Below are 25,436 nucleotides of genomic sequence, written 5' to 3' on the forward strand. Positions count from 1 at the left end.
GCCAGAAGAGAAGGAGTGGCAGAGAATTTGAGTATATCCTCATTATGTTGGGACAGCAGGCTGGACGGGTTTTGTAATAACAAAACTCTGGGACTTTCCTATTGATGAGCCATCCTCAGGATATGTCACCAATAGTTGATCGGCGGGGGTCAGGCAAATAGAGCACTAGCTCCAGGACCCATGGTTCCCCTAAGAGTGAGCCCTGGCTGCCTGCTCTTCAGCAGGCTGAAGGTACTCAAAAAATGGGTGCTCACCGATTCGGCATATCCAGTGAGAAGCAATTGGCCTGATTTTGCAGTCGGTAAAAAAGAACAGCTGCATAGTCACTTCTCACACTTTCCTCCAAGTCTTCCGTGGTCAGTGTGGTCACGTGATATGTGTCTTGGCATATACCACGTGGCCCCGGAAGACCTGGAAGAAAGAGAAGACGACTGGTCTGGAGTGACTTGGGGGAATGCTGTGTGAGGGGTAACTATATGGTTTTTTTTGTTAGGTTCTTTTTTAACTAGCAGAAATAGTGGCATAAGAGGCGGCATTATTTATTATTGCGTATGGGGCAGAAAATGAGGCATTATTAGCAAAGAGGGCAGAAAAGACAGCATTATTTATAACTAAAGCAGAAAAGGTGGCAGTAATTAATTACAGGGCAGAAAAGACAGCATTATTTATAACGGGGTCAGAAAATGCGGCATTAATATGGGAAGTAAAAAAGGCAGCACTGTTAATTATGGGGGCAGAAAGTGGGCATTACTATGGTGGCAGAAAGTGGGCATTATAATGGGGGCAGAAAAGGTGCATTTTTAATTCTGGAAACAGAAGAGGCAGCATTATTATTGATAAGAGCATGAAAAGGGGCAATTATACTGTGTGGAGGGCACTAAAAGCAGCATTTACTGAGTGGGGTCTAATTTATTTTCTGGGTCACTATGGATCATGTGGAGGCATGGAAACCGTAGGAAATGTGATGGAGAATCAAGGGGTCAATAATTTCTCGTGTCAAATTCTGCAAAGACAAGCTGCGGCCGAGAGGAGTCATTATGACGGTATGATCACTGGAGGTAAGGGCGCCATAATCAATGTCACTATGTTGAGCTGGTAAGTATTATTTACAGATACACTATTACTATGAAGGGGTCATTAGCGAGCACTGCTACTATGAAGCGATACATAGGTCATGGCTTAGCGAAAAAGGAGTATGGCTCAAAAAAATTGAGGTTAGTCCACTGTCTCGGGTTAACTGGGGAAGCATGGAAGGGGTCATCATAATTGACTGCTCCTTACTGTAGGCAGCCTTAATCTGGCCCTGTCCACAGCGATCATCTGTTATCCATCCCACTATCTGTGCAAATGGAGACAGAGGTGGACAGCTTCGTACACATTGCTGTGGCCCAGGTTGGTATTGCAGGCACAGCTCCCATTGAATTTAATGCACAACTATTAGACCCTTGCAATGGGGACAGTACTGTTAGCCTCCAACTCCATTCGTACGGACCGCATAGCAGCTGGTAGCTGGGTGGTCTAAGCAGTGGACTATTGACCATCAACTATTATGACCTTTCCTGAAAATGGGTCATCAGTGGTTAAGTCCTGAAAAAGCCCTTTAAGATTCTTCATGCAGCCATTCATTTCTGTTATTATTGGCAAGACCTCCCTGTGACACGGGCAGATGCGCTCCTGAAAATTGATCAATACAGAGTTAATTGCATAGAGCGTTAAAGTTTGTATGTCATCTGTCAGCCTGCGCCTTACAACTCTACCTGCAGATAGGGGGGTAGCTAAAGACTCATGGGTCATGGTGCAAAAGTTGAAAAGTTGAGCCTGGAACTCCTCCTCTGCACTACTTCTCTTCACAGCTGCCAGCCGCTGCATGCCCATGACTATCAGCAGAATTGTTGGCGATGGACCCGCTAAACATTTGCAGCTGGTGATCGGGGTTATTAGGGAGTCAGGCACTGTTTTCTTTAAGCTGAGTGATACAAAACCGCATCAAATACATCTTAACGTACAGCGCCCTAATAAGCCACATTGTACGGTGGTCTAGTGCAGTGAATAGGTTAATGTCAGTATCCCTGGTGGTCTAGTGCAGTGAATAGGTTAAAGTCAGTATTCCTGGTGGTCTAGGGCAGTGAAGGAGTAATTGTCAGAATTCTTGATGGTGTAGTGCAGTGAATGGGTTAATGTCAGTATCCCTGGTGGTCTAAATTAGTGAATGGATTACTGTTAGTAACCCTGATGGTCTAGAGTAGGGAAGAGGTCAATGTAAGGATTCCTGGTACTCTATGGAAGACAGATGGTGAATCTTAAAATCCCTGGTGGTCTAGATATGAGGGGCTAACCTAAAGAGTCAAATGGTTGCCTTGGTGATGGACTATGAAATGTGACAAAAAGTGCACCAGAATCTCAGTATCTGTCAAAATTTGTGCCAAATCGCGATGCAGGCAAACTGAGCATGCTCCTAGGGAACGGTCTAAAGACTGGAGCCTGCTGAGTCACAGCGGAGAGACTGGAGGTACTGCTGCCTAAGAGAAAGTGCAGAGAGTGTAAAGGGCTGAGGAGCTTTTGGAGAGTGCCACTAAACAAGGGTGCAATAACCTGCAGATTGTGACTGCTGATAGAGAATGGAAGCTGCTGGAGCTGCGGAGAGAGGGCAGCCACCAGGGACTGTCTTTTGCTTTCAGCTTAATGTAGAAGAGTGAAAGATAACGTTGTGCCTCCAGACTAGCAGACACTTAGACAACAACAATGACTTATGGAAACCGTGGAAGAGGAGTGCTCCTAACCCTGGATTAGCTTGGCTCAATCGAAGTGCAGTACTCCCACGCAACATATTGTAAGTGAGGCTAGCCTCAGGCTGACAGTAGGTGTGCAAACCCATACTAGCATAACTAGCAGGTAATCAGACCTGTTATATAGTAGGGCACTACGCCCAATAGGCTAGGACAGTTAGTAAATTGCCACTATTCTCATACATGGGCTTAGATATTATTAAAGGGACACAAGTTTTGATGCAGACTTCCAGCTGTGGATCTGCTGCAGAATGTAATTCCGAAGCATATCCGCCTCGTGTGAACATGCGCAAAGCAAACGTCATCACGAGTATCCTGCAATGTTAAAGCTAAGGGCCTCTCATCCCGGAGGAGTCCGGTGTGCGCTCCCATTGTGGCCGCTTCCACGTGCTGCTGATATTTCAGGTAAATGACTGTCCTGATTGCGCCGCTCTCTAATCCTCTCCTCATTTGGGGCTCTACCCCCCCCCCCCCGCAACGCTCTAGGCACAAAATATACCGCACCCCGATGACCAATCCCTAATTCATCAATATTGGAATTACTTGAAGCAACAAACATTCCCTGAGAAGTCCCGGCCGGCCCAAGTGATGGACGACGACGCTGCAAACAAAGAATCGCCCCGGACTTTATCATAACAACCTATTTACAGACTTTGGTTTCCACCTCATCTGGAATCACATAAATATTTGGGTCTTCGGATGGCAATGAGAATCTTCAGGAAAGTCTATTTTAAGAAGGGAGAATTTTTTATTGTATTCTGGTGTGATATTGTTTTCTCCGTCCAGCTCACATAAACCAGTGTACACAGCGCCCCCCTCCCAACAATGGAGAGAGGGAGAAATGCTCACTATATTTTTTAATGTTAGGACACTCCCCGTTTACATTAAGCCCAGCCTTTTTTGTCCCTCATAATAATAGTCCTTGTCAATGACCTCCTCTCATTAATAATGACCCACAGTGACCCCCCCTCCCGCTCATAATAATAGCCCCCCCCCATCTTAGGCCCAGCTTACTAATAGTTGGTATCTCCTGTATATAATTATATATGTACAGCTGGTATAAGTTATACATCCCCTGTATATAGTCATATGGAGCATATGGAGCATGCTAGTATAACCTGGGTGTCACCTGTATATAATTATACATGTACAGCTGGTATAAGTTATATATCTCCAGTATATAGTGATCTGGACCATGCTGGTATAACCTGGGTATCTCCTGTATATAATTATATATGTCCAGCTGGTATAAGTTATACATCTCCTATATATAGTGATATGGAGCATGCTGGTATAACCTGGGTATCTCCTGTATATAATTATATATGTCCAGCTGGTATAAGTTATACATCTCCTATATATAGTGATATGGAGCATGCTGGTATAACCTGGGTATCTCCTGTATATAAGTATATATGTACAGCTGGTATAAGTTATACATCTCCTGTATATAGTGATATGGAGCATGCTGGTATAAACTGGGTATCTCCTGCATATAATTATATATGCACAGCTGGTGCAAGTTATACATCTTCTTGTATATGGTGATATGGAGCATGCTGGTATTACCTGGGGATCTCCTGTATATAATTATATATGCACAGCTGGTATACATTATACATCTCCTGTATATAGTGATATGGAGCATGCTGGTATAACCTGGGTATCTCCTGTATATAATTATATATGTACAGCTGGTATAAGTTATACATCCCCTGTATATAGTGATATGGAGCATGCTGGTATAACCTGGGGATCTCCTTATATAATTATATATGTACAGCTGATATAAGTTATACATCTCCTGTATATAGTGATATGGAGCATGCTGGTATAACCTGGGTATCTCCTGTATATAATTATATATGTACAGCTGATATAAGTTATACATCTCCTGTATAAAGTGATATGGAGCATGCTGGTATAACCTGGGTATCTTCTGTATATAATTATATATGTACAGCTGATATAAGTTATACATCTCCTGTATAAAGTGATATGGACCAGGCTGGTATAACCTGGGTATCTCCTGTATATAATTATATATGTACAGCTGGTATAAGTTATACATATCCCGTATATAGTGATATGGAGCATGCTGGTATAACCTGGGTATATTGTGTATTAAATTATATATGTACAGCTGGTATAAGTTATACATCTCCTGTATATAGTGATATGGAGCATGCTGGTATAACCTGGGTATATTGTGTATTAAATTATATATGTACAGCTGGTATACATTATACATCTCCTGTATATAGTGATATGGAGCATGCTGGTGTAACCTGGAGATCTTCTGTATATAATTTATACATGCACAGCTGGTATAAGTTATACATCTCCTGTATATATAATGATATGGGACATTCTCGTATAACCTGGGTACCTTCTGTATATAATTATATGTACAGCTGGTATAAGCTATACATCCTGTATATAGTGATATGGAGCATGTTAATATAACCTGGGGATCTCCTGTATATAATTATATATGTCCAGCTGGTATACATTATACATCTCCTGTATATAGTGATTTGGAGCATGCTGGTATAACCTGGGGATCTCCTGTATATAATTATATATGTACAGCTGGTATAAATTATACATCTCCTGTATATAGTGATATGGAGCATGCTGGTATAACCTGGGTATAATTATATATGTACAGCTGGTATAAATTATACATCTCCTGTATATAGTGCTATGGAGCATGCTGGTATAACCTGGGTATCCCCTGTATATAATTATATATGTACAGCTGGTATAAGTTATACATCTCCTGTATATATAATGATATGGGATATTCTCGTATAACCTGGGTATCTCCTGTATATAATTATATGTACAGCTGGTATACATTATACATCTCCTGTATATAGCGATATGAAGCATGCTGGTATAACCTGGGTACCTTCTGTATATAATTATATATACAGCTGGTATACGTTATACATCTCCTGTATATAGCGATATGAAGCATGCTGGTATAACCTGGGCATCGTCTTATATAATCATATATGTACAGCTGGTATAACCTGGATGTTTCCTTTAATTGTTTTTTGTTTGATGTGACACTTATTATATGTCTTTATCCCTTTATTTGGACGGGGGAGGAAGGGACTTGGTATTTGTATAGCGCCAACTTTTTCTGCAGGTTTTCAGGTAATTTATTTATCACCCCCCACCAAGCTGGGCTCTTGTTTTACCGACCTCGGAAGGATGGAGGGCTGAGTCAACCTTGAGCCGGTTACCTGCGGGGATTGAACCTACAACCTTCAGGTCATGAGTGAGCGCTTAGGACTGCATACTGCTGCCTTAACACTTATTAGTTCTTTCTTCTGTCTTTTTCTTCTGTGTTTTACATTAGATATAGGTCAGCACTTTAGAACACAATCAGACTCATTATGTATCTTGCAGTGGACCTCTGTGTCATCACCCTTCCTTCCTTCTCCGGACAGACTCACGGTCTCTTCTCCAATCCCCCCCCCCCCCCCCCCCCCTCCTCGTTCTCTTCTTTCCTCTCCCCTATGGTCTCTGAAGTCTTGGCGCCTCACAGACTCTAGGATGACATGGTAGTGAGGTGAACAGAGAGATGGACGTGAGATGGGGTGAGGAGGGGGCTGCAGAGCAGTGTGGGGGACATTGGGCAGGGTGAGGGACAGCAGGGTATAAATGCTGTAAGGGTCAGAGCCATGCACCACATACTCTCAGGACCACAAGATGCCGCCACAGGGATGCTCAGTGACCTTAATACTATTACTGACCAAGACCGGTGAGCCATTCCTACTGCAGTTCTGTCATTTTGTTGCATCTTATTATACTGCTGTAACTTATAGTATAGTGCAATACTTGGGATTACTTTTATTATGTCATGTGCTTTCTTTCTATATTATATTTGTTTTTTTTTCAGTTTTTTTTATATTTCATTTACATTATTGTTAATTTATTAATTTTTCATTAGTATTTTTTTAACCATTCACTATGCGGTAAAAATCATACAGCGGGAAACCTTTTTTTCTACGAATCAGTAGGATTACGATGGTACCAAAAATATACATTTCATGATAACTTTATTTGCATTCTTTGGGAGACGAAATAAACAAAATCAATATTTTGGCTCTTTTTTTCTCCTTCCTTTTATTTTTTACAATGTTCATCGTATGGGATAAAAATAATGCATTCATTTGATTGTGCAGGTCGTTATGGAAGTGTGCAGAAATTTTTTTATTTTAACCTGGATATTTTCTTTTACCATTTTTATTGACTTTTTCTTACTCTGACCCTGTTGATTCTTGAACACTCAGGTAATGCATTGTGCAGCCATAGTCATAGGACCGATGTTCCCATGCACGTTCCATCCGATTGCTATATGGATGGGACTCTCACCGGAAAATAGCACATTGATTTCAATGGGTTAATTTACATGATTGATTTTTAGTGTGAGATTGAAAAAAATCGCAGCCTGTCCTATTTTGGGGCGATATCGTCCATTATTTCCTATGGGAGCAAGAAAAAAAAAAAAATCGATGCACACTCACATGTAAAATTAATTTTCATGCGAGTGGAGTTTATAATTTTTTTCTATTGAGACGACATGTAATGCGTTTTTATCGCAAAACCCATCGCACTCGCAAATTTTCAAGAATAATATCACATTCGCCCGTGTAAATACGGCTTAACGCTTCTGCTCTGCAGTGTTCATTCAATATCCTCTTACACAAATGGCACTGTTTAGTCTCCAGTTCCCATTGGTCCTCCACAATGGCATTGAGTAGGGTCAATGACATGACAAGGAACTGCCTCCCTCTATTAATTGCTTAAATGCTGCGGTCAGAATTGACCGCAGCATCTAAGCAGTTAACAGCTAAGATTGGAGTTGTCAGTTACAACAGGGTCAAGCTGCAAATGGTGCGTTTTGTATTACAGCCCTGCCACCAGGGACTTTAATGTATGTCCTGGGGTGGGAAGGGTTAATTTGCCAATAAATTAGGCATAAGCGTTGGACTTGTTGGGGACCTATCACATGGGACAGAATTACGCCGCAGGACGCAACCAAACTTATAGCTGCGGTATTCCACACCAAAACTCACGGTCTAACTGTGGTCTAATCTGCGGATCGCCTTTGGATTACGGTGCGGAACCTACTGCGGTTTGCGGTACGACATGTGGTCTATTCCGTCCCGTGTAAAAGGTCCCTTATTGGCTGGAGTGAATGTTGTGGCTTATAGTCAATGATCCCATTCGGTCACAGACACGTGTCAATGTCAGGGAGCGCAGGGTGAACAATGAGTCTGGCCCCCATCCAGCGCTCGCACAGGAAAACTCGCTCATCCAGCTTGTAATGTGTTTGACCTGCGCTGCGTGCGGGATTGTTGTTACTGATTAGAATGCGATTATTGTTCATTCCATATGAAATATTGCTCTCGGTTTGGACAGACTCACACCAGCGTTAGGGTCAGTTCGGGGTTGTGTTTCTCTCTTTCAGTTTTATAGGAGAAAAATTGAAATAAAATGGAATTAAAAGTTTCCGTTTTTTTCCCTCTTTGATTTCAAGGGGGTTTATAAAAAAAACGGAAACGTTTCCATTCGCTTCCGTTCCATTAGGTTTCCGTCTTTTTTTTCCTTATGAAATAATAGCGCTGCGCTGTTTGCGGTGCTAAAAAAATGGAAATCTAAAGGAACAAAAGTGAATGGAAACCTTCCCATTTTTTTACAAACCCCTTGAATTCAATGGGAAAAAACGGAAATGTTTAATTCCATTTTATTTTAGTTTTTCTGCCCCAAGAATGGAAGAGCCCTTTGACAGTGCAGACACTACCTAAAATGTGATTCTTTATTATTACCGAAAATTGAAATGCAGGGCACCAACAAGGTCCGAAGCCGTCCCTGGATAGGGGCGACCGGAACCCAACACATAGGCACACTTGAATGTCAGACAAAGACAAAAAACAAAAAGGCTTAGTACCGCCAGAGGTATGACGGCCGCTCACAAGGGTGGTACTAGTATCTGTGTGATTGGCACAGTGCAGCTGCAGTATCAATCAGATCTGCTAACTGTATGTCAGGACTTAATAGGTGAGGATGATGAAGGAAGCCATCCAGTCAAGGATAACTTCAAAGTCATTAGTAAACTCGATGTGGTATTCAGTATTCATAGGCAGGGGTGTAACTATAGGGGGTGCAGGGGATGCGGTTACACCCGGGCCCAGGAGCCTTAGGGGGCCCATAAGGCCTCTCTTCTCCATATATGGAGCCCAGTACTATGAATAAAGCATTACAGTTGGGGGCCCTGTTACAGGTTTTGCATTGGGGCCCAGAAGCTTCAAGTTACGCCTCTGTTCATAGGGTTACAGTATCAAGTAGTTCATCAAGAACCACCGTGGCTCTAAAAGTAGGTAAGAGGAATACCAATAAACCCCTATTGTACTTCTATTGTCCTGCGTTATAAACACAACTAATCTAATGTCTGTTCAATTCTTGAGACAAACAACTGGAAGGCCTAGTAGAGCATTCAAATGCATTGGATCTGTCTATTTAGCTTAGTCTGAGTAGACTAACTCTAAGCTATATTGCTATTGCGTCTCTCCAAAGCCTAGTTCTACCAGGACCATTCCCATTTGCCTCATTGATAATATAAATGATAAAGAAAATAAAGACAAAGAAAAATCTAGCCTGCAGCCTGGATGGTAGGCTGCAGGTGTCTGGGGGTCTGTGCTCATGACCCTGCTTATGTACGATGTTAGATCCACCCAGAGGTGGAGATGTACCAAATTGAAGCCAATCAGATTCAGAGTGGGTTAATAGTTTAATCATGGACTTACATAGAGTCAACAACCGAGTGATAATGGGATCGAGCAGATCTACAAGATTACTTAGTTTCTCTTGGTGAGAGCTATCACATTTTGCCCTTCTGGCTAACACGGTACTAAAGTTTTTTAGATATACGCATGATCACAATCGTGGTGATTGCAGCTCCACACACCAGTAAAATGCTGCGTTTTATACACAGCGTTTTACCATTCGCTTGTGTAAGCCTACCCTTAGTCACAGCCGAGGACTCTGAGGAGAAGGTAGAAGTGGTTTTTAGCCTCTGCTGCCTTCTCTCTTACAGGCAAAATAGTGCTCAATGAATGCTATGTAGTTAAGGGAGGAAGTGGAAGTGTTACTTCTGCCAGGGGCTTAGCTAAAGGCTCATGGGAGCGGGTGCAAAAGTTTATCTTGGGGCCCCCAACTTCTCGTACCTGGCGATTACATGAGTGTTGGGTGCCCCCTGTTACAGCAGAGTTGCAGGGTCCTGGCAGACCCAGATAAGCTCTGCCAGTGACTACTACTACAGAGGAAGTTTTACTGTGATGTATGGAAAATACAAGTTTCTGTGATGTGAAAAAAAAAAATAAATGACGTCTGAATAACCCAATGCAAATCAATGAGGTTTATACTCCTGTGTGACCACCATGTTAGCTCATCAGCAGAACAAGAACATTATTCCAATACTGAGAAAGTGATGCAGAAATCCTGTGATTCTTTTTTCAGTCTTCTGTTCTAAACCAAGACTGGAGATCATCCCGGCCAACGGAGACATCTATCTTGGAGAAGGAAAAGACTTTCTATGTAAATGTAAGGACATTCCCTATATTATATTACATCAGTGATGTCATCACCATGGGGCGGGGCTGTGACTACCTCTCAGACATGATACACAGACTGGTTGTTAGCAGTAATAGATGATGTTATTGTAGTATAAGATGTGCAGATTTCATGTGTGACCACATGTTCTTATATCAGTGATGTCATCACCAGGGGCGGGGCTGTGACTACCTCTCAGACATGATATACAGCCTGGTTGTTAGCAGTGATAGATGATGTTGCTGTAGTATAAGGTGTGCGGATCTCATGTGTGATCACATGTCATTATATCAGTGATGTCATCATCAGGGGACAGGGCTGTGACTACCTCTCAGGCATGATATACAGCCTTGTTGTTAGCAGTAATAGATGATGTTATTTTAGTATAGGATGTGCAGATATCATGTGTGACCATATGTTCTTATATCAGTGATGTCATAACCAGGGGGTGGGGCTGTAACTACCTCTCAGACATGATATCATCTATTACTGCTAACAACCAGGCTGTATATCATGTCTGAGAGGTAGTCACAGCCCCACCCCCTGGTGATGACATCACTGATATAATGACATGTGATCACACATGAGATCCGCACACCTTATACTACAGTAACCTCATCTATTACTGCTAACAACCAGGCTGTATGTTACTGTACTATAAGGTGTGCGGATCTCATGTGTGATCACATGTCATTATATCAGTGATGTCATCATCAGGGGGCGAGGCTGTGACTACCTCTCAGGCATGATATACAGCCTGGTTGTTAGCAGTAATAGATGATGTTGCTGTAGTATAAGGTGTGCGGATCTCATGTGTGATCACATGTCATTAAATCAGTGATGTCATCATCAGGGGGCGGGGCTGTGACTACCTATCAGTCATGATATACAGCCTGGTTGTTAGCAGTAATAGTTTATGTTATTGTAGTATAAGATGTGCAGATTTCATGTGTGACCACATGTTCTTATATCAGTGATGTCATCACCAGGGGCGGGGCTGTGACTACCTTGCAGACACGATTTATAGGCATATGAATATTAGTTTGTTTTCTTCCGATAGCCAGTGTTGAGGCCACAATAAAATGGATGATATCTGAGGATGAGGAAGTTGAGGATGAAGAGGGACGTTACAAGCAGAAACACATTGATGAGAACGTGCGGAGTCTGTATGTGACAGCCTCCAAGATTGAGGCTGACCGTATGATCCAGTGCCATGCTGAGTCTGAATCTGGAGAGACATCAACTGCGGAGTTGAAACTGAGGATCGTCCGTAAGTTGTACTGTCCGTTAGTTGTGCAGTGACCCCTAGAGGTCAGAACGCGGTATTATCATTGCTTTCTCGCAGTAATATATACCGTGTTTGCCCGAAAACAAGACCTATCCCAATAATAAACTCTACCTTGATTTTCTGGGGATGGGGTGTCTTGAAATATAAACCCTACCCTGAAAATAAGCCCAAGCTACACTACATAGAAAAAAAAAAGCAATACTCACCTGGCAAGCACCATTCGGGTCCCTACCATCAGGTTTCGGCGCTACAGCAGGCTGGCGTGCAGTCCTCAATGCCGACAGAGCATCTCTTGTTGGTGGCAGGGCTCGAATACCATGCCTCCAGCTAGTGATTGTTCTGATTGGTTCAGGAGGACTGCCTCAGCCAATCAGAGCTGGCACTTGTTGAACCAATCACAGCCATTCACTGAATGACATCATTGAATGGCTCTGATTGGTTCATTGAGGTCTGCAAGGAAGCGTTCCGGAGCGCCACGGGCACAAGTGGAGGGACCCGAATGGCGCCTGCTAGGTGAGTATAAGACACCCCATGAAAATAAGACTCTGTTCCACTTTTGGGGCAAAATTTATATAATACAGGGTCTTATTTTTGGGGAAACACAGTTTGTAATGTGAATTTAATTTCTGCAGAAAGACCAACCTTTAGGAAAGATGTTGAAAAACGGAAGGAATTCACCGCAGACTCCACAGCTAGGCTGCCCTGCGAGGTAGAAGGCATCCCACGGCCGCAGGTCACCTGGTACCGCTATGGGGCGGCCATCAACTCCCTCCCAGGTCAGTGCAGACACTTCTATGCATACAGATGGTACAGTCCGTGGGCGGCCCCATCACACAGCCATGATTGCCCTTACAGGTCGTCTCTCTGTCAACGTCAACGGCACACTGACCATAGAAAGGATCCAACTTACTGATGCTGGCGTTTATTCCTGCAAGGCGTTCATCAAGGACCGCAAGGAGGAGGCCTACAAGAACGTCTCGGTCATTGTCAATGGTGAGACAGTACAGCAGGTGATGGGCCCCCCGTATAACAGTATCAGCAGGTGATGGGCCCCCAGTATAACAGTATCAGGAGGTGATGGGCCCCCAGTATAACAGTATCAGGAAGTGATGGGCCCCCATATAACAGTATCAGGAGGTGATGGGCCCCTGTATAACAGTATCAGGAAGTGATGGGCCCCCATATAACAGTATCAGGAGGTGATGGGCCCCCCATATAACAGTATCAGCAGGTGATGGGGCCCCAGTATAACAGTATCAGCAGGTGATGGGCCCCCATATAACAGTATCAGGAGGTGATGGGCCCCCAGTATAACAGTATCAGCAGGTGATGGGCCCCCAGTATAACAGTATCAGGAGGTGATGGGCCCCCATATAACAGTATCAGGAGGTGATGGGCCCCCAGTATAACAGTATCAGCAGGTGATGGGCCCCCAGTATAACAGTATCAGGAGGTGATGGGCCCCCATATAACAGTATCAGGAGGTGATGGGCCCGCAGTATAACAGTATCAGCAGATCATGGGCCCCCCGTATAACAGTATCAGAAGGTGATGGGCCCCCATATAACAGTATCAGTTGGTGATGGGACCCAGTATAATAGTATCAGATGGTGATGGGCCCCCAGTATAATAGTATCAGATGGTGATGGGCCCCCAGTATAACAGAATCAGGAGGTGATGGGCCCCCAGTATAACAGTATCAGCAGGTGATGGGCCCCCAGTATAACAGTATCAGGAGGTGATGGGCCCCCATATAACAGTATCAGGAGGTGATGGGCCCCCAGTATAACAGTATCAGGAGGTGATGGGCCCCCAGTATAACAGTATCAGCAGGTGATGGGCCCCCAGTATAACAGTATCAGGAGGTGATGGGCCCCCATATAACAGTATCAGGAGGTGATGGGCCCCCAGTATAACAGTATCAGGAGGTGATGGGCCCCCAGTATAACAGTATCAGCAGGTGATGAGCCCCCATATAACAGTATCAGGAGGTGATGGGCCCGCAGTATAACAGTATCAGCAGATCATGGGCCCCCGTATAACAGTATCAGCAGGTGATAGACCCCCATATAACAGTATCAGTTGGTGATGGGACCCAGTATAATAGTATCAGATGGTGATGGGCCCCCAGTATAATAGTATCAGATGGTGATGGGCCCCCAGTATAACAGTATCAGCAGATCATGGACCCCCGTATAACAGTATTATGTCTTCTTTTCCTTTTAGCTGCACCGATCGTTCACTTCAACAACACGAACCCCAAAAGCAACGCAAACTCCAACACGTCCCTCACCTGCTCCGTGACGGGTCACCCCGAGCCGCTGGTCACATGGAAGAAGTGAGTAACGTTATATGATGAGGAATGTAGTAATGCGGGGTTCTCTGAGACCGTATCACACATGGTAGGATTAGATACACAACTCAGCAGACAGTATCACACATGGTAGGATTAGATACAGAGGCTCTGCAGTCGGTATCACACATGGTAGGATTAGATACAGCTGTTCAGCAGTCAGGATCACGCATAGTAGGATTAGATACAGAGGCTCTGCAGTCAGTATCACACTGGGTAGGATTAGATACAGCGGCTCAGCAGTCAGTATCACACTGGGTAGGATTAGATACAGCGGCTCAGGAGACAGTATTACACGATAGGATTAGATACAGCGGCTCAGGAGTCAGTATCACACTGGGTAGGATTAAAAATAGCAGCTCAGCAGTCAGTATCACACATGGTAGGATTAGATACAATGGCTCAGGAGTCAGTATCACACATGGTAGGATTAGATACAGCAGCTCAGCAGTCAGTATCACACTGGGTAGGATTAGATACAGAGGTTCAGCAGTCAGTATCACACTGGGTGGGATTAGATACAGAGGTTCAGCAGTCAGTATCACACATGGTAGGATTAGATACAATGGCTCAGGAGTCAGTATCACACATGGTAGGATTAGATACAGCAGCTCAGCAGTCAGTATCACACTGGGTAGGATTAGATACAGAGGTTCAGCAGTCAGTATCACACTGGGTAGGATTAGATACAGAGGTTCAGCAGTCAGTATCACACATGGTAGGATTAGATACAATGGCTCAGGAGTCAGTATCACACATGGTAGGATTAGATACAGCAGCTCAGCAGTCAGTATCACACTGGGTAGGATTAGATACAGAGGTTCAGCAGTCAGTATCACACATGGTAGGATTAGATACAGCAGCTCAGCAGTCAGTATCACACTGGGTAGGATTAGATACAGAGGTTCAGCAGTCAGTATCACACTGGGTAGGATTAGATACAGAGGTTCAGCAGTCAGTATCACACTGGGTAGGATTAGATACAGAGGTTCAGCAGTCAGTATCACACTGGGTAGGATTAGATACAGAGGTTCAGCAGTCAGTATCACACTGGGTAGGATTAGATACAGAGGCTCAGCAGTCATTATCACACTGGGTAGGATTAGATATAGTGGCGTGGGTTATCGTTGTGGTGATTTGGCTTTTGGAGGGAGATTTATGACACTGTCTCCGGCGCCCCCAGTGACCAATCACAGTGCAGCTTTCATTCAGTCTTCTGCTCTGGTAATATGAGAGCTGCGCTGTGATTGGTTGCTAGGGGCGGTTGACAGTGTGATAAGTCGGCCCCTCGGTTGTGTTGTCAGGGGGCAGCAGGACGTTCCTCTGGATGGACAGAAGTTTACGCTGAGCTCTGACGGACGGCGGCTGTCGGTCACTGAGCTGGAGAAGTCGGATGAGGGAGAATACACCTGCCATGCCATCAACAGACTGGGGGAGCACAACACAACCCTCTACCTGCAGGTCATAGGTAAGTAGGATGGGTGGCCTCAACTACCGGGGCCACAACTACAGCGGCCACTAGTCTTCACTCTTAATTGGCCACTCAGCCTCACAGCCTGGAGGTGATATTAGTAGAGCAGTATTATAAGAGGAGTGGCTGATATCACATGTATGGAGGTTATATCAGCACTGGAGCGATATAAGAGGAGTGACTCATATCACATATATGATGCACATGTCTCAGGGGGTTATATCAGTACTGGAGCGTTATAAGAGGAATAGCTGATATCACATATATGGAGGTTATATCAGTACTAGAGCATTATAAGAGAAGCAGCTGATATCACATATATGGAGGTTATATCAGAACTGGAGTGTTATAAGAAGAGTGGCTGATATAAGTCACATATATGATGTAAATGTCTCTGGGGGTTATATCAGTACTGGAGCGTTATAGGAGGAGCAGCTGATATCACATATATGGAGGTTATATCAGTACTGGAGTGTTATAAGAGGAGCAGCTGATATAAGTTACTTATATGATGTAAATATCTCTGGAGATTATATCAGTGCTGGAGCGTTATAGGAGGAGCAGCTGATATCACATATATGGAGGTTATATCAGTGCTGGAGTGTTATAGGAGGAGCAGCTGTAACTTTATACACACCTGAGTTCTTTGCACAGTGAGGTACAGTTTATGGCAGTTTTAGCAGCATGGCTTGCACGCTGTTCCTCATATGACTCTGTACTGACCAGTCCGTCCTCTTCAGATGCCCCCCGGGGTATAGGAATCTGGGTCATTGTTGGAATCGTTCTCCTGATCTTGTTGGTGACCCTTTTGGCCGTGGACCTGACCTGCTACAGGACCAGGCGGCAAGGCTTCCTCATGTACATCGCCACCAAAGTGCTGGGCCAACCATCCTCAAGAGTCAAGCTGCAGGACACCCATAAGTGAGTATCTTTGCACTCAACCTGTATTATACTCTGGAGCTGCAGTCACTATTCTGTAGGCTTCAGAGCTCAAATCTCCCAGCACCCCCTGCTTGTTCCTTCTCCATACAGAGCTTGTTTTGAGGATTTACATCTCATATCTGATCTAGGAAGAACAAACCCTATATTATAGAAGTGTTTGTCTGCAAACTCGCTGACTGTTTCCAGTAACAACTAGCAGGACTATGAATGCAGCTCTGGAGTATAATACAGACATTAGTTCCATATGTAAATGGTAAAATAACGTTAATAAAAATAACTTTTTGTAGGAAGGAGACTGCGGATAAGAGTCACGTAGTGAACATTTCCGGCATCGATGCCTGACGCACAAAATCTACTTTTGCATGGTGCGGATGACAGTAATGCAGAACCTCATACAGATCTGTATCCATCACCTCGGCACAGCTGAGAAGACTCGTCAGGTAGCCGCACTGTGTAAAACAACTCCAACGATTCACAGGAGACGCATCAATATGCCCTCGGTGAGGATTTGAGAAATGTAGCTGCGGCAGATTCCAAAATTAGAGGGACCACAATGCCGTATACACCACCTGAAGTCTCAGTAGCACCATTGATTTTAATGGGTTGTCTCACTTAAAAAATATTACCTCTAACTCCCCCCAATTCCCACCAGTATAGGATGAGCTCTGTTGGTTCTGCAGAAAAGGACATCAGAGTTTTCGATGAACAAAGCTCATTCTAATTCAAACAACTGTAGATTTTTGCCTTTTAAGGGAAACCAAAAGCATGTCTGTAGCACTTACAGAGCCAGAGCTACAGTTGTTTGAAGTGGGGTTGGGAAATATGAATTTCCAGCAAAGAGGGAGGTGGAGGGATGACCAGCGGCAACAGAGTAAACCTGCGATTCTCCTGTATGTCTCCCTATTCCAGGGGAAGGGTGACATGAATTTTTGTTCATGTCATCATCTCTATCAATCAGAGAGCATATTTACTCTCTGATTGTCACATGTGGGTTTTTCTCCAAGAAAAAAAGTGAAAAAATGAGGATTTGCTCACCTAATCAGTCCTCTACACCGTTTAACCCTGCAGATACCAATAAAAACTAAAGTTGACCCGCCCGAAAAAGCCCTGGAATATGGCGCCACACAAAGTATTTTTGTAAAAAAGAAGTGTTTATATTATGCAAAAGTTGTAAAACTGAATAAAACCTCTATACATTTGATGTTGTCATAATTGTATAATAATGACCTGAAGAATAAAGGTAATATAATATTTATACTACGATGGGAATACAGTAAAAATAAATCCCCCCCAAAATGGTGAAATTAGATTTTTTTTTTTCAGTAGCCCTACAGAAAAAGAAATGTAAATGTAATTGAACACATTACATGGACCTGAAATCGGTCTCTATAAGAGCTAGAACTCATCCCGCAAACTACAAGGTGTCCTACAGCTACACTGATGAGAAAATACAACACAAAAGGGGAAACGACTTACTGGCTCTTAGGGCTTATTCAGACATGCATATATCAGCTGGGTTTTACGTCGATATACGCTGTCCCTCTCTGCAGGGGGAGGAGGCGGGACAGGACAGGAGCTGTGCACTGAGCTCCCACCCTCTCTCCGTCCCTCGCCACTGTTTGCAATAGGAGGGGCAGGACAGGGGCGGAGCCAAGTTCCGTCCCTGTCCCGCACCCTCCTGTTGCAAATAGTGGAGAGGGGCGGAGCTCAGTGCACTGCTCACGTCCCTTCCCACCTCCCCCCCTGCAGAGAGAGACAGTGTATATCGGCCGGGCGTGAAAACCCAGCCGATATATGCACGTCTGAATAGGCCCTCAAGGCTAAAACTGATTATGTCACTAAGGGGTTAAAAATGCATTCAAGCCGTTGGAGTTCCGCGCCAAATATTTATATGTGACAAATTCAAAATCTATAATAAAATAGCGATATTTTAGGGAGGGTTTTTCCAAATGTAATGTGACTGTTGGGGGTTAATCGCCTGTCCGTGACGCATAGCAGTAATACTCACCCCTTTTCTTACCCCGGTAAGCAGTACAACGGCTCTCCCAGTCTGTGTCTACAGTGAAAGTCAGGTGACTTTGCAGCCAATCAGAGGCCAGAATGTTACTGTCCTGCACTCATGGCACCCAGGAGAATGCACCGCGGCCTCTGATTGGCTGCAATAATCCTCTTCCATGTAAATGAGCTGCAGTCTGTGCAGGGTGCAGTCTAGCAGCTTGTCCTGGTCAAGGCTGTCTCCCACTAGTCCTCCATCGCTTCTCTTTTGGTCTAATGACCGTACTGTGGGGGATCTATTAGCATAGTGATGATTCTTGTGCAAAAACTTGTGAATTTTGGTTTTTCTACACCAGCTTTGCCACCTTTTTAAAAAAATCGGCATGGCTTGCCACCGGGGCTGGGCCACTTTGTCCAGGGGTGTGCTAGGCCTTTACGCTGCTGCAAGGCGAACAGCCAATATATATACAGGGTCCCCAGGAACGGTTAGGGCCCGGTACAACTTGTTAGTGATTTAGACACGATTTTCGCTCAAAAATCGCTCAAAGCCATCTTTTGAGCAGTAATCGTTGTGTCTAACTGCACTGACATCGTACAGTTTCCGCTAAGCCGTCGCTGATCGCTGATCTTTCAGTATGCTGAAAGATCAGCGATCAGGGATTCATAGTGGGATACAGCTGATACTATTGTTTCAGCTGTATCCCGCTCCCTGAAGACAGGTGGGGTATGAAGAACACAGCGGTCCAGCTGTGTTCTTCATCCCCCGCCCGGAGCGCTCAACTGTATAACACCTGGGCGCTGCGAGCAGAGAACAGCTGGATGCAGAAGACAAGTGGGGACACCCTGCTTGTCTTCTGGATTCTCCGCTCAGAGCACTTGGCTGTATAACAGCCGGGCGCTCCGAGTGGGGAACAGATAGATGCAGAAGACAAGTCTCATTGCCACAACACTCGTTGTGTCTAAACTAGGCTTAATGTAGGTACAATTCTTCTTAGTGCTATTAGACCAGAGCTCAGAGGTCAGGGAGGATAGTCAGGATGAAACCGGTCACACAGTCCACGCTATCTGTATGGCACCGCTCCTGGACTGAGAGCACTCCAGAGGAGGAAAGGGGTGGGGGCCATTCCGCAGACACTCCAGCAGACAATTAATTACTTAAAGGATTAGCACTAACACCCCGCACGGGAGATGCGTGGCAGTGACTGGTAGCGTACTTCTGCGTGGTGATCCTAACTATGGACGGCCGCGCAGGAACAGCTTGTGGTTGGGAATTAATACCTTTACGATTAATTTCTCTATACAGAATTACTTATGAATGCTCTCTCTCTTACGGGTTTTGGGTCTCCCTCCGCTCACATCCACACTCCAATCGTTATGGGATATCTCTCCTCCTCCTCCATCTTCACCTACATGGAAGCTGAAAGTGCTTCCATGTGGCCCTGTGTTGGGTCAGAAATAGCACTCGGGTTGAAGACAGAACTCTCTTCCCGCTCTCAATCACTCCTATTTATACTTTCTCTCATATCACATGACTGATACATTTACATGCAGACAGCGATTTTAGGGAAGTTAACCTCTCAAGCACCGCAGCTGTGCAACACACACACTGGATATGACAGGACAGCTTTGCACAGTGCATCTACATAGGACAAACATGTATGACATTCATGGAGGGGACCGGGATGGTGTTCTGGGCCACTACATCAACCACATGACGGCCATTTTGAATGCCACCATCTTGGAATCAACTCTACTTTTTCCAATGGGAAGGTAGGTGTGTGATATAGCAAACTGGTGGAGAATTCCATCAGGGAAACAATGGTGTGCTTCATTGTAACACAACCCTATTCATTCTCATGTTAACCAGTGATGTTTCTTCATTACAGGTAATGTGAATAATGGCGTTATCTCAAGCAACACATGAACAGATCATCCTTATGTCAAGTGGATGAGGCACTCATATCATTACCACAGATTTCAGTCAACGCTACCCAACCAGCTGTCTCATTACCCACAGTGCTTCATTCACCTGACATAAGGACCATCTCAACATGTTCTGCTTGAGAAAAATCACTGTGTTACCATGAGAACGAATAAAGTTATGTTAAAATGAAGCCCACCATTCTTGTCCCGGTGAAATTCTCTGCCACTTTGATATATCACACACTTATCTTCCCACTTGAATAATTGGATTTGTATCCAAAATGGCCGTCATGTTGGTACATCTCATAATCCCACGCCCTTTGCTGCTGCTGTGATACGCTGCGGATTTTCCACCGCAGAAGGGCAGGATTCATACGTGAATATTTGCGCATAAAATTGTTGTGCCCGCAATACACAGAAAATAGAACCCGATTTCAACGGGTTCATTCGCAAGCGTGTAGATTACGTGCGCAATTGTGCAGTACAAAAACGCAGCATGCTCTATTTGCGCAGGATAAGAACACATCTAACACTCATTAACGAATCTGGCCGTTTCAATGGTTGACAGGAAGAGAATATGAGGGCGAACTGAAAGTCCCAGCAAGCCCAAATGATTACTTTGTGATAGTGGGAGACATTACAGAACTACAACGTAGAGCACATCCAGGCTGTTATTATGGGGCGTCTGAAGATTTAAAATAAAGAGAACCACAAGTCTCAGCACTTCCTGATAATCTCATGCAATTTCCATTATTATGGGACCTTTGGTCTGCTGAGCTTCGCCCCTTGTGACATCATCAGAGATCCTTCAGCTCCATTGTCCAGCCCACATCCTGTCTACACTGCTGAGCTCCGCCCCTAATGATATCATCATTTATCAGCTAAACAGCATCCAGGTCCTCTTCTGGTCCCCTGGCAGCATATTAACTTATTCCACAAGACCTCTGCTTGGTTCACAGCCTGATTGGTTGTTTGGGTTGGCTGATTCACAGTGATTGGTTGTTTGGGTTGGAACAACCAATCAGGTTGCGAACTGAGCACGAGTCTTGTGGAAAAAGTTAATATGCCTCCTTGGCTGCCATGTTGCCCCACTTCCCCTATCCTTTCCGCTAGGAGGCGCCAGGCTCAATCTGCCCCATGGATGGAACCCCCCCTGACCATGACCCATCACATTGACTTTAATTTACACCAGAGAGTTGGCGTAAATTATAGCTTAAATCTGCTTAAATCTTGTAGATGTTATAGATTTCCTCTTCGGCTACATGAGTCGAGATGCACCCAATATTGTAAGAGGTGTGCACTTATTTAGATATTAAACGCATCTTTCAGGGATGCTTATAGAGGCCAGCGTACACAATATCATACCTCCCACGTTTTGAACAATGAAAAAAGAGGGATAACTATCACAGAAAATTTTTATAACAGGCCATACCCCTTTTATGCAAAGCCACACCCTCTGACCAGCCTAAAGTTGTAATGCCCCTCGGTGACACCATTAGTGGCCCCAGTATTAATTGTGACCCCCTTACTGGCCCCAGTGGTGAAAGTATCCCCTATTAGTGGCCCCACTAGTAATAGTGATCCCCATAGTGGCTTCAGTAGTAACAGTGCCCCTGTTAGTGACCCCAGTGGGAATACTGACACCCACGTTGCCCTGAGTAGTAATACTGACACCCACAGTGGCCCCAGTAGTGATAGTGACCCCCAAAGTGGCCCCAGTATTACCAGTGACTCCCATACTGGCCCCAATAGTAAAAGTGTCCCCTGTTAATGGCCGAAGTAGTAACAGTGATCCCCCATAGTGGCCTCACTAGTAACAGTAACCCAAGAAGTAGTGACCTTCATAGTGCCCCCAGTAGTGATAGTGACCCCCACAGTGACCCCAGTAGTAATAGTGATCCCCACAGTGGCCCCAGTAGTAATACTGACTCCCATAGTGACGCGATTAGTAGTAATAGTCACACCCATAGTGGCCCCAGTAGTGAGGCTGACACCCATAGTGGCCCCAGTAGTAAGAGTGTCTCCCCATAGTGACCCCAGTAGTAATACTGACACCCACGTTGCCCTGAGTAGTAATACTGACACCCACAGTGGCCCCAGTAGTGATAGTGACCCCCACAGTGGCCCCAGTAGTGAGGCTGACACCCATAGTGGCCCCAGTAGTAATAGTGACCCCATTAGTAGCCCAAGTCTTAATAGTGACTCTAAAGTGCACCTCCAACCACCTGACAAGTATTAAACTCACTTGTAGTCCCAGTCAGGTGGCAGCGGCTTCACTGCTGTAATCAATGTGACCTCTGACCAGGCAGGCATCGGGGAGAGGTCGGGGTTGCACTGATTAAAGCAGTGGCGGCCGCTGACACTACATACCAAGTGGGGGTAAATGCTTGTTAGCATCCCAAATCCGGGACTATCCTGCAGAATGGGGAACGGTCGGGAGGCGTGCAGAACACCAGGCTTAGGGCTCATGCATACAAGCATATATTCGCTTCGTGTGACTCCTGTGTATTCCACAGACAGCGCACTGACTGCCAATCAGGCTGCACGCATGGGCGTTTTCTCAATGGTCGGCCTGAAAAAAAAAACTGCAGCATGTGCTACTCTGGTGCGTATCCTGGACTGCCCACTGCAGTCCGAGAATGTCAGTGTGAATATACTCTTAATAAATCAGGTCCTGTGTGTTTGTAATAGGACACCTACTGTAATACTGAGAAATGGCCACAAGATGGCAGTCACACCATCATCTGTAGTGTACAGCGCGAGTGGGAGGGGTCCATAAACTTCTGCGCTGATTAATTCTGAGGTCACGTTCTGTAAAATAAGTTGAAGGATAAAATCATGAACTGAGGGTCAGGACGCCGCGGCGAAGAAAAAAACAACCAAAAGTTCACTGTGCAGAATGACATCATGTTCAGCAGTCATGAGACCACATCCTCCTTGAAATTGTCCCCGGCGGCCGAAACTCCAACCCTTCCATCTTCCTGTTATCTTAAGAGATCACGATATCTAAGATAAGACAAGTTATATTATCTTATGGGCAAAAACACGCAGGTGCGTGCGCTAATACACTCGCCGCTACGGAGCGCATTAGCACATGAACCGTTTTTTTTTGGCTATTTAAACTTAACGCTATTGAGCGCAAGTTTGAAAAAAACAGCGGTGAGCCGGGTCCTGCCCCATCTTTCTCGCATGTACTATTAACGTGCAAGGATCCTGATAGTGGAAAGGAAATATTTGAAATCAATGGCTTCTTTTCGTGACGTTATGCGGCCGTGATTTTCATGGCCGCAGAACGGGACTAAAGCACGCCCGCCTGTTTAAGCCCTTTGAAAGCTATTGTTACATTAACCCCTTAAGGCCCATTTACATGTAACGATTGTCGCTCAAATGAACGAACGGAGGAAAAATCGCCGCATGCTTTATTTTAGTGTGGATTCCGCACCGATAGCTTTCATTGAACTCAATGGAAGTTGTCCAACCCGCGGCCCTTTCACAATGTCATTGCTGAAAGGTTGCAGATTCTGCGTCATCGCCTAGCGACATAAAGGAAGGCTCCATAGGGAAACATGGGCTACAAAACATAGCAAATTGCAGCAATATTCAGCATGCTGCATTTTTTTTTCTCGCAATGTAGCAGCCTACAAAACTTCGTTAATCTGAAGGAACCCATTGGAAAACATCGGCTTCACATACATGCGATTTGTAGCACTGTCGCATCACAGGAAAATCGCGCAAATTGTTTGCCTGTGTGAAAGCTGCATAAAAGTTCACTTAAATGGCTATTTTTATCCCTAGCTGAATGAACAAGCTTATTTTGCATGCGACTTTCAGGCACGTGCTAAAAAACAATGCTGCATGTCTTATTTAGCTACGTATTGCGCATCAAAATAGTCCACTGAAGTCAATGGGAATGTGGAAATATCCACTCGTCATAATCTTTCAAAACTCCTGGAGAACAGGAGAAGTCCCAGGAAATTGGAAAAGAACAGATTCTGTCCCTATCTTCCAAAAAGGGAAGAAGGTGGATCCAGGTAACTATAGGCCTGTGAGCCTGACTTCTATATCGGGAAAAATCTTTGAACAAATTATTAAACAGCATGTATGAAAGTACTTGGATGAGAATAGAGTAATTAACCAGAGCCAGCATGGGTTTGTAATAAATAAGTCATGCCAGACAAATCTAATTTCCTTCTATGATAGTATCACTGACTGGGTTGATCAGAGAAATGCGGTGATTATAATATATCTTGACTTTAGTAAAGCATTTGACAAAGTATCTCATACTATACTTATTGAAAATATGACCAAATCTGGGATTGACAAGGCAACTGTTAGGTGGATTCAGAACTGGCTGAGTGATCGTACTCAAAGAGTGGTTATAAATGGCTGCACATCCAAGTGGAAGAATATATCAAGTGGGGTACCACAAGGCTCTGTCCTAGGCCCAGTGTTGGTCAACATTTTTATAAATGATCTGAAGGAGGGAATTGATGGGAAACTGATCAAATGTGTTGACAACACAAAGCTAGGAGGGATAGCTAACACTAGGGAAGAGAGGATTCAAAAAGACGTAAACCAGCTTGAACAGTGGGTGGCAACTAACAGAATGGTATATAACAAGGAGAAATGCAAAGTCCTACATCTGGGCAAGAAAAATGAAGAAAGCACATACAGAATGGGAGGAATTGGGCTAAGCAGCAGCACATGTGAAAAACATTTGGGTATACTAATAGATCATAAATAGAGATGAGCGAGCACCAAAATGCTCGGGTGCTCGTTACTCGGGACGAAATTATCGCGATTCTCGAGGGTTCGTTTCGAGTAACGAACCCCATTGAAGTCAATGGGCGACCCGAGCATTTTTGTATTTCGCCGATGCTCGCTAAGGTTTTCATGTGTGAAAATCTGGGCAATTCTACAAAGTGATGGGAACGACACAGCAACGGATAGGGCAGGCGAGGGGCTACATGTTGGGCTGCATCTCAAGTTCACAGGTCCCACTATTAAGCCACAATACCGGCAAGAGTGGGGCCCCCCCTCCCAACAACT

General features: G+C 44.6%; 1 protein-coding gene across 1 annotated transcript; it reads left to right on the plus strand.

The window, feature by feature from the left end:
* Nucleotides 1–6,454: 6,454 nt before the first annotated feature.
* LOC136631904 (neural cell adhesion molecule 1-like) lies at nucleotides 6,455–17,668 on the plus strand. Its single transcript, XM_066606382.1, has 9 exons — nucleotides 6,455–6,561; nucleotides 10,323–10,406; nucleotides 11,476–11,685; nucleotides 12,336–12,479; nucleotides 12,559–12,696; nucleotides 13,930–14,041; nucleotides 15,361–15,524; nucleotides 16,268–16,448; nucleotides 16,757–17,668. The coding sequence occupies exons 1-9, from the start codon at nucleotides 6,510–6,512 to the stop codon at nucleotides 16,809–16,811; spliced, it is 1,140 nt and encodes a 379-aa protein (XP_066462479.1). The 5' UTR covers nucleotides 6,455–6,509; the 3' UTR covers nucleotides 16,812–17,668.
* The last annotated feature ends 7,768 nt before the right edge of the window (nucleotides 17,669–25,436 follow it).

The sequence above is a fragment of the Eleutherodactylus coqui genome, chromosome 6, assembly GCF_035609145.1.
Source record: "Eleutherodactylus coqui strain aEleCoq1 chromosome 6, aEleCoq1.hap1, whole genome shotgun sequence".
Classification (NCBI taxonomy): domain Eukaryota; kingdom Metazoa; phylum Chordata; class Amphibia; order Anura; family Eleutherodactylidae; genus Eleutherodactylus; species Eleutherodactylus coqui.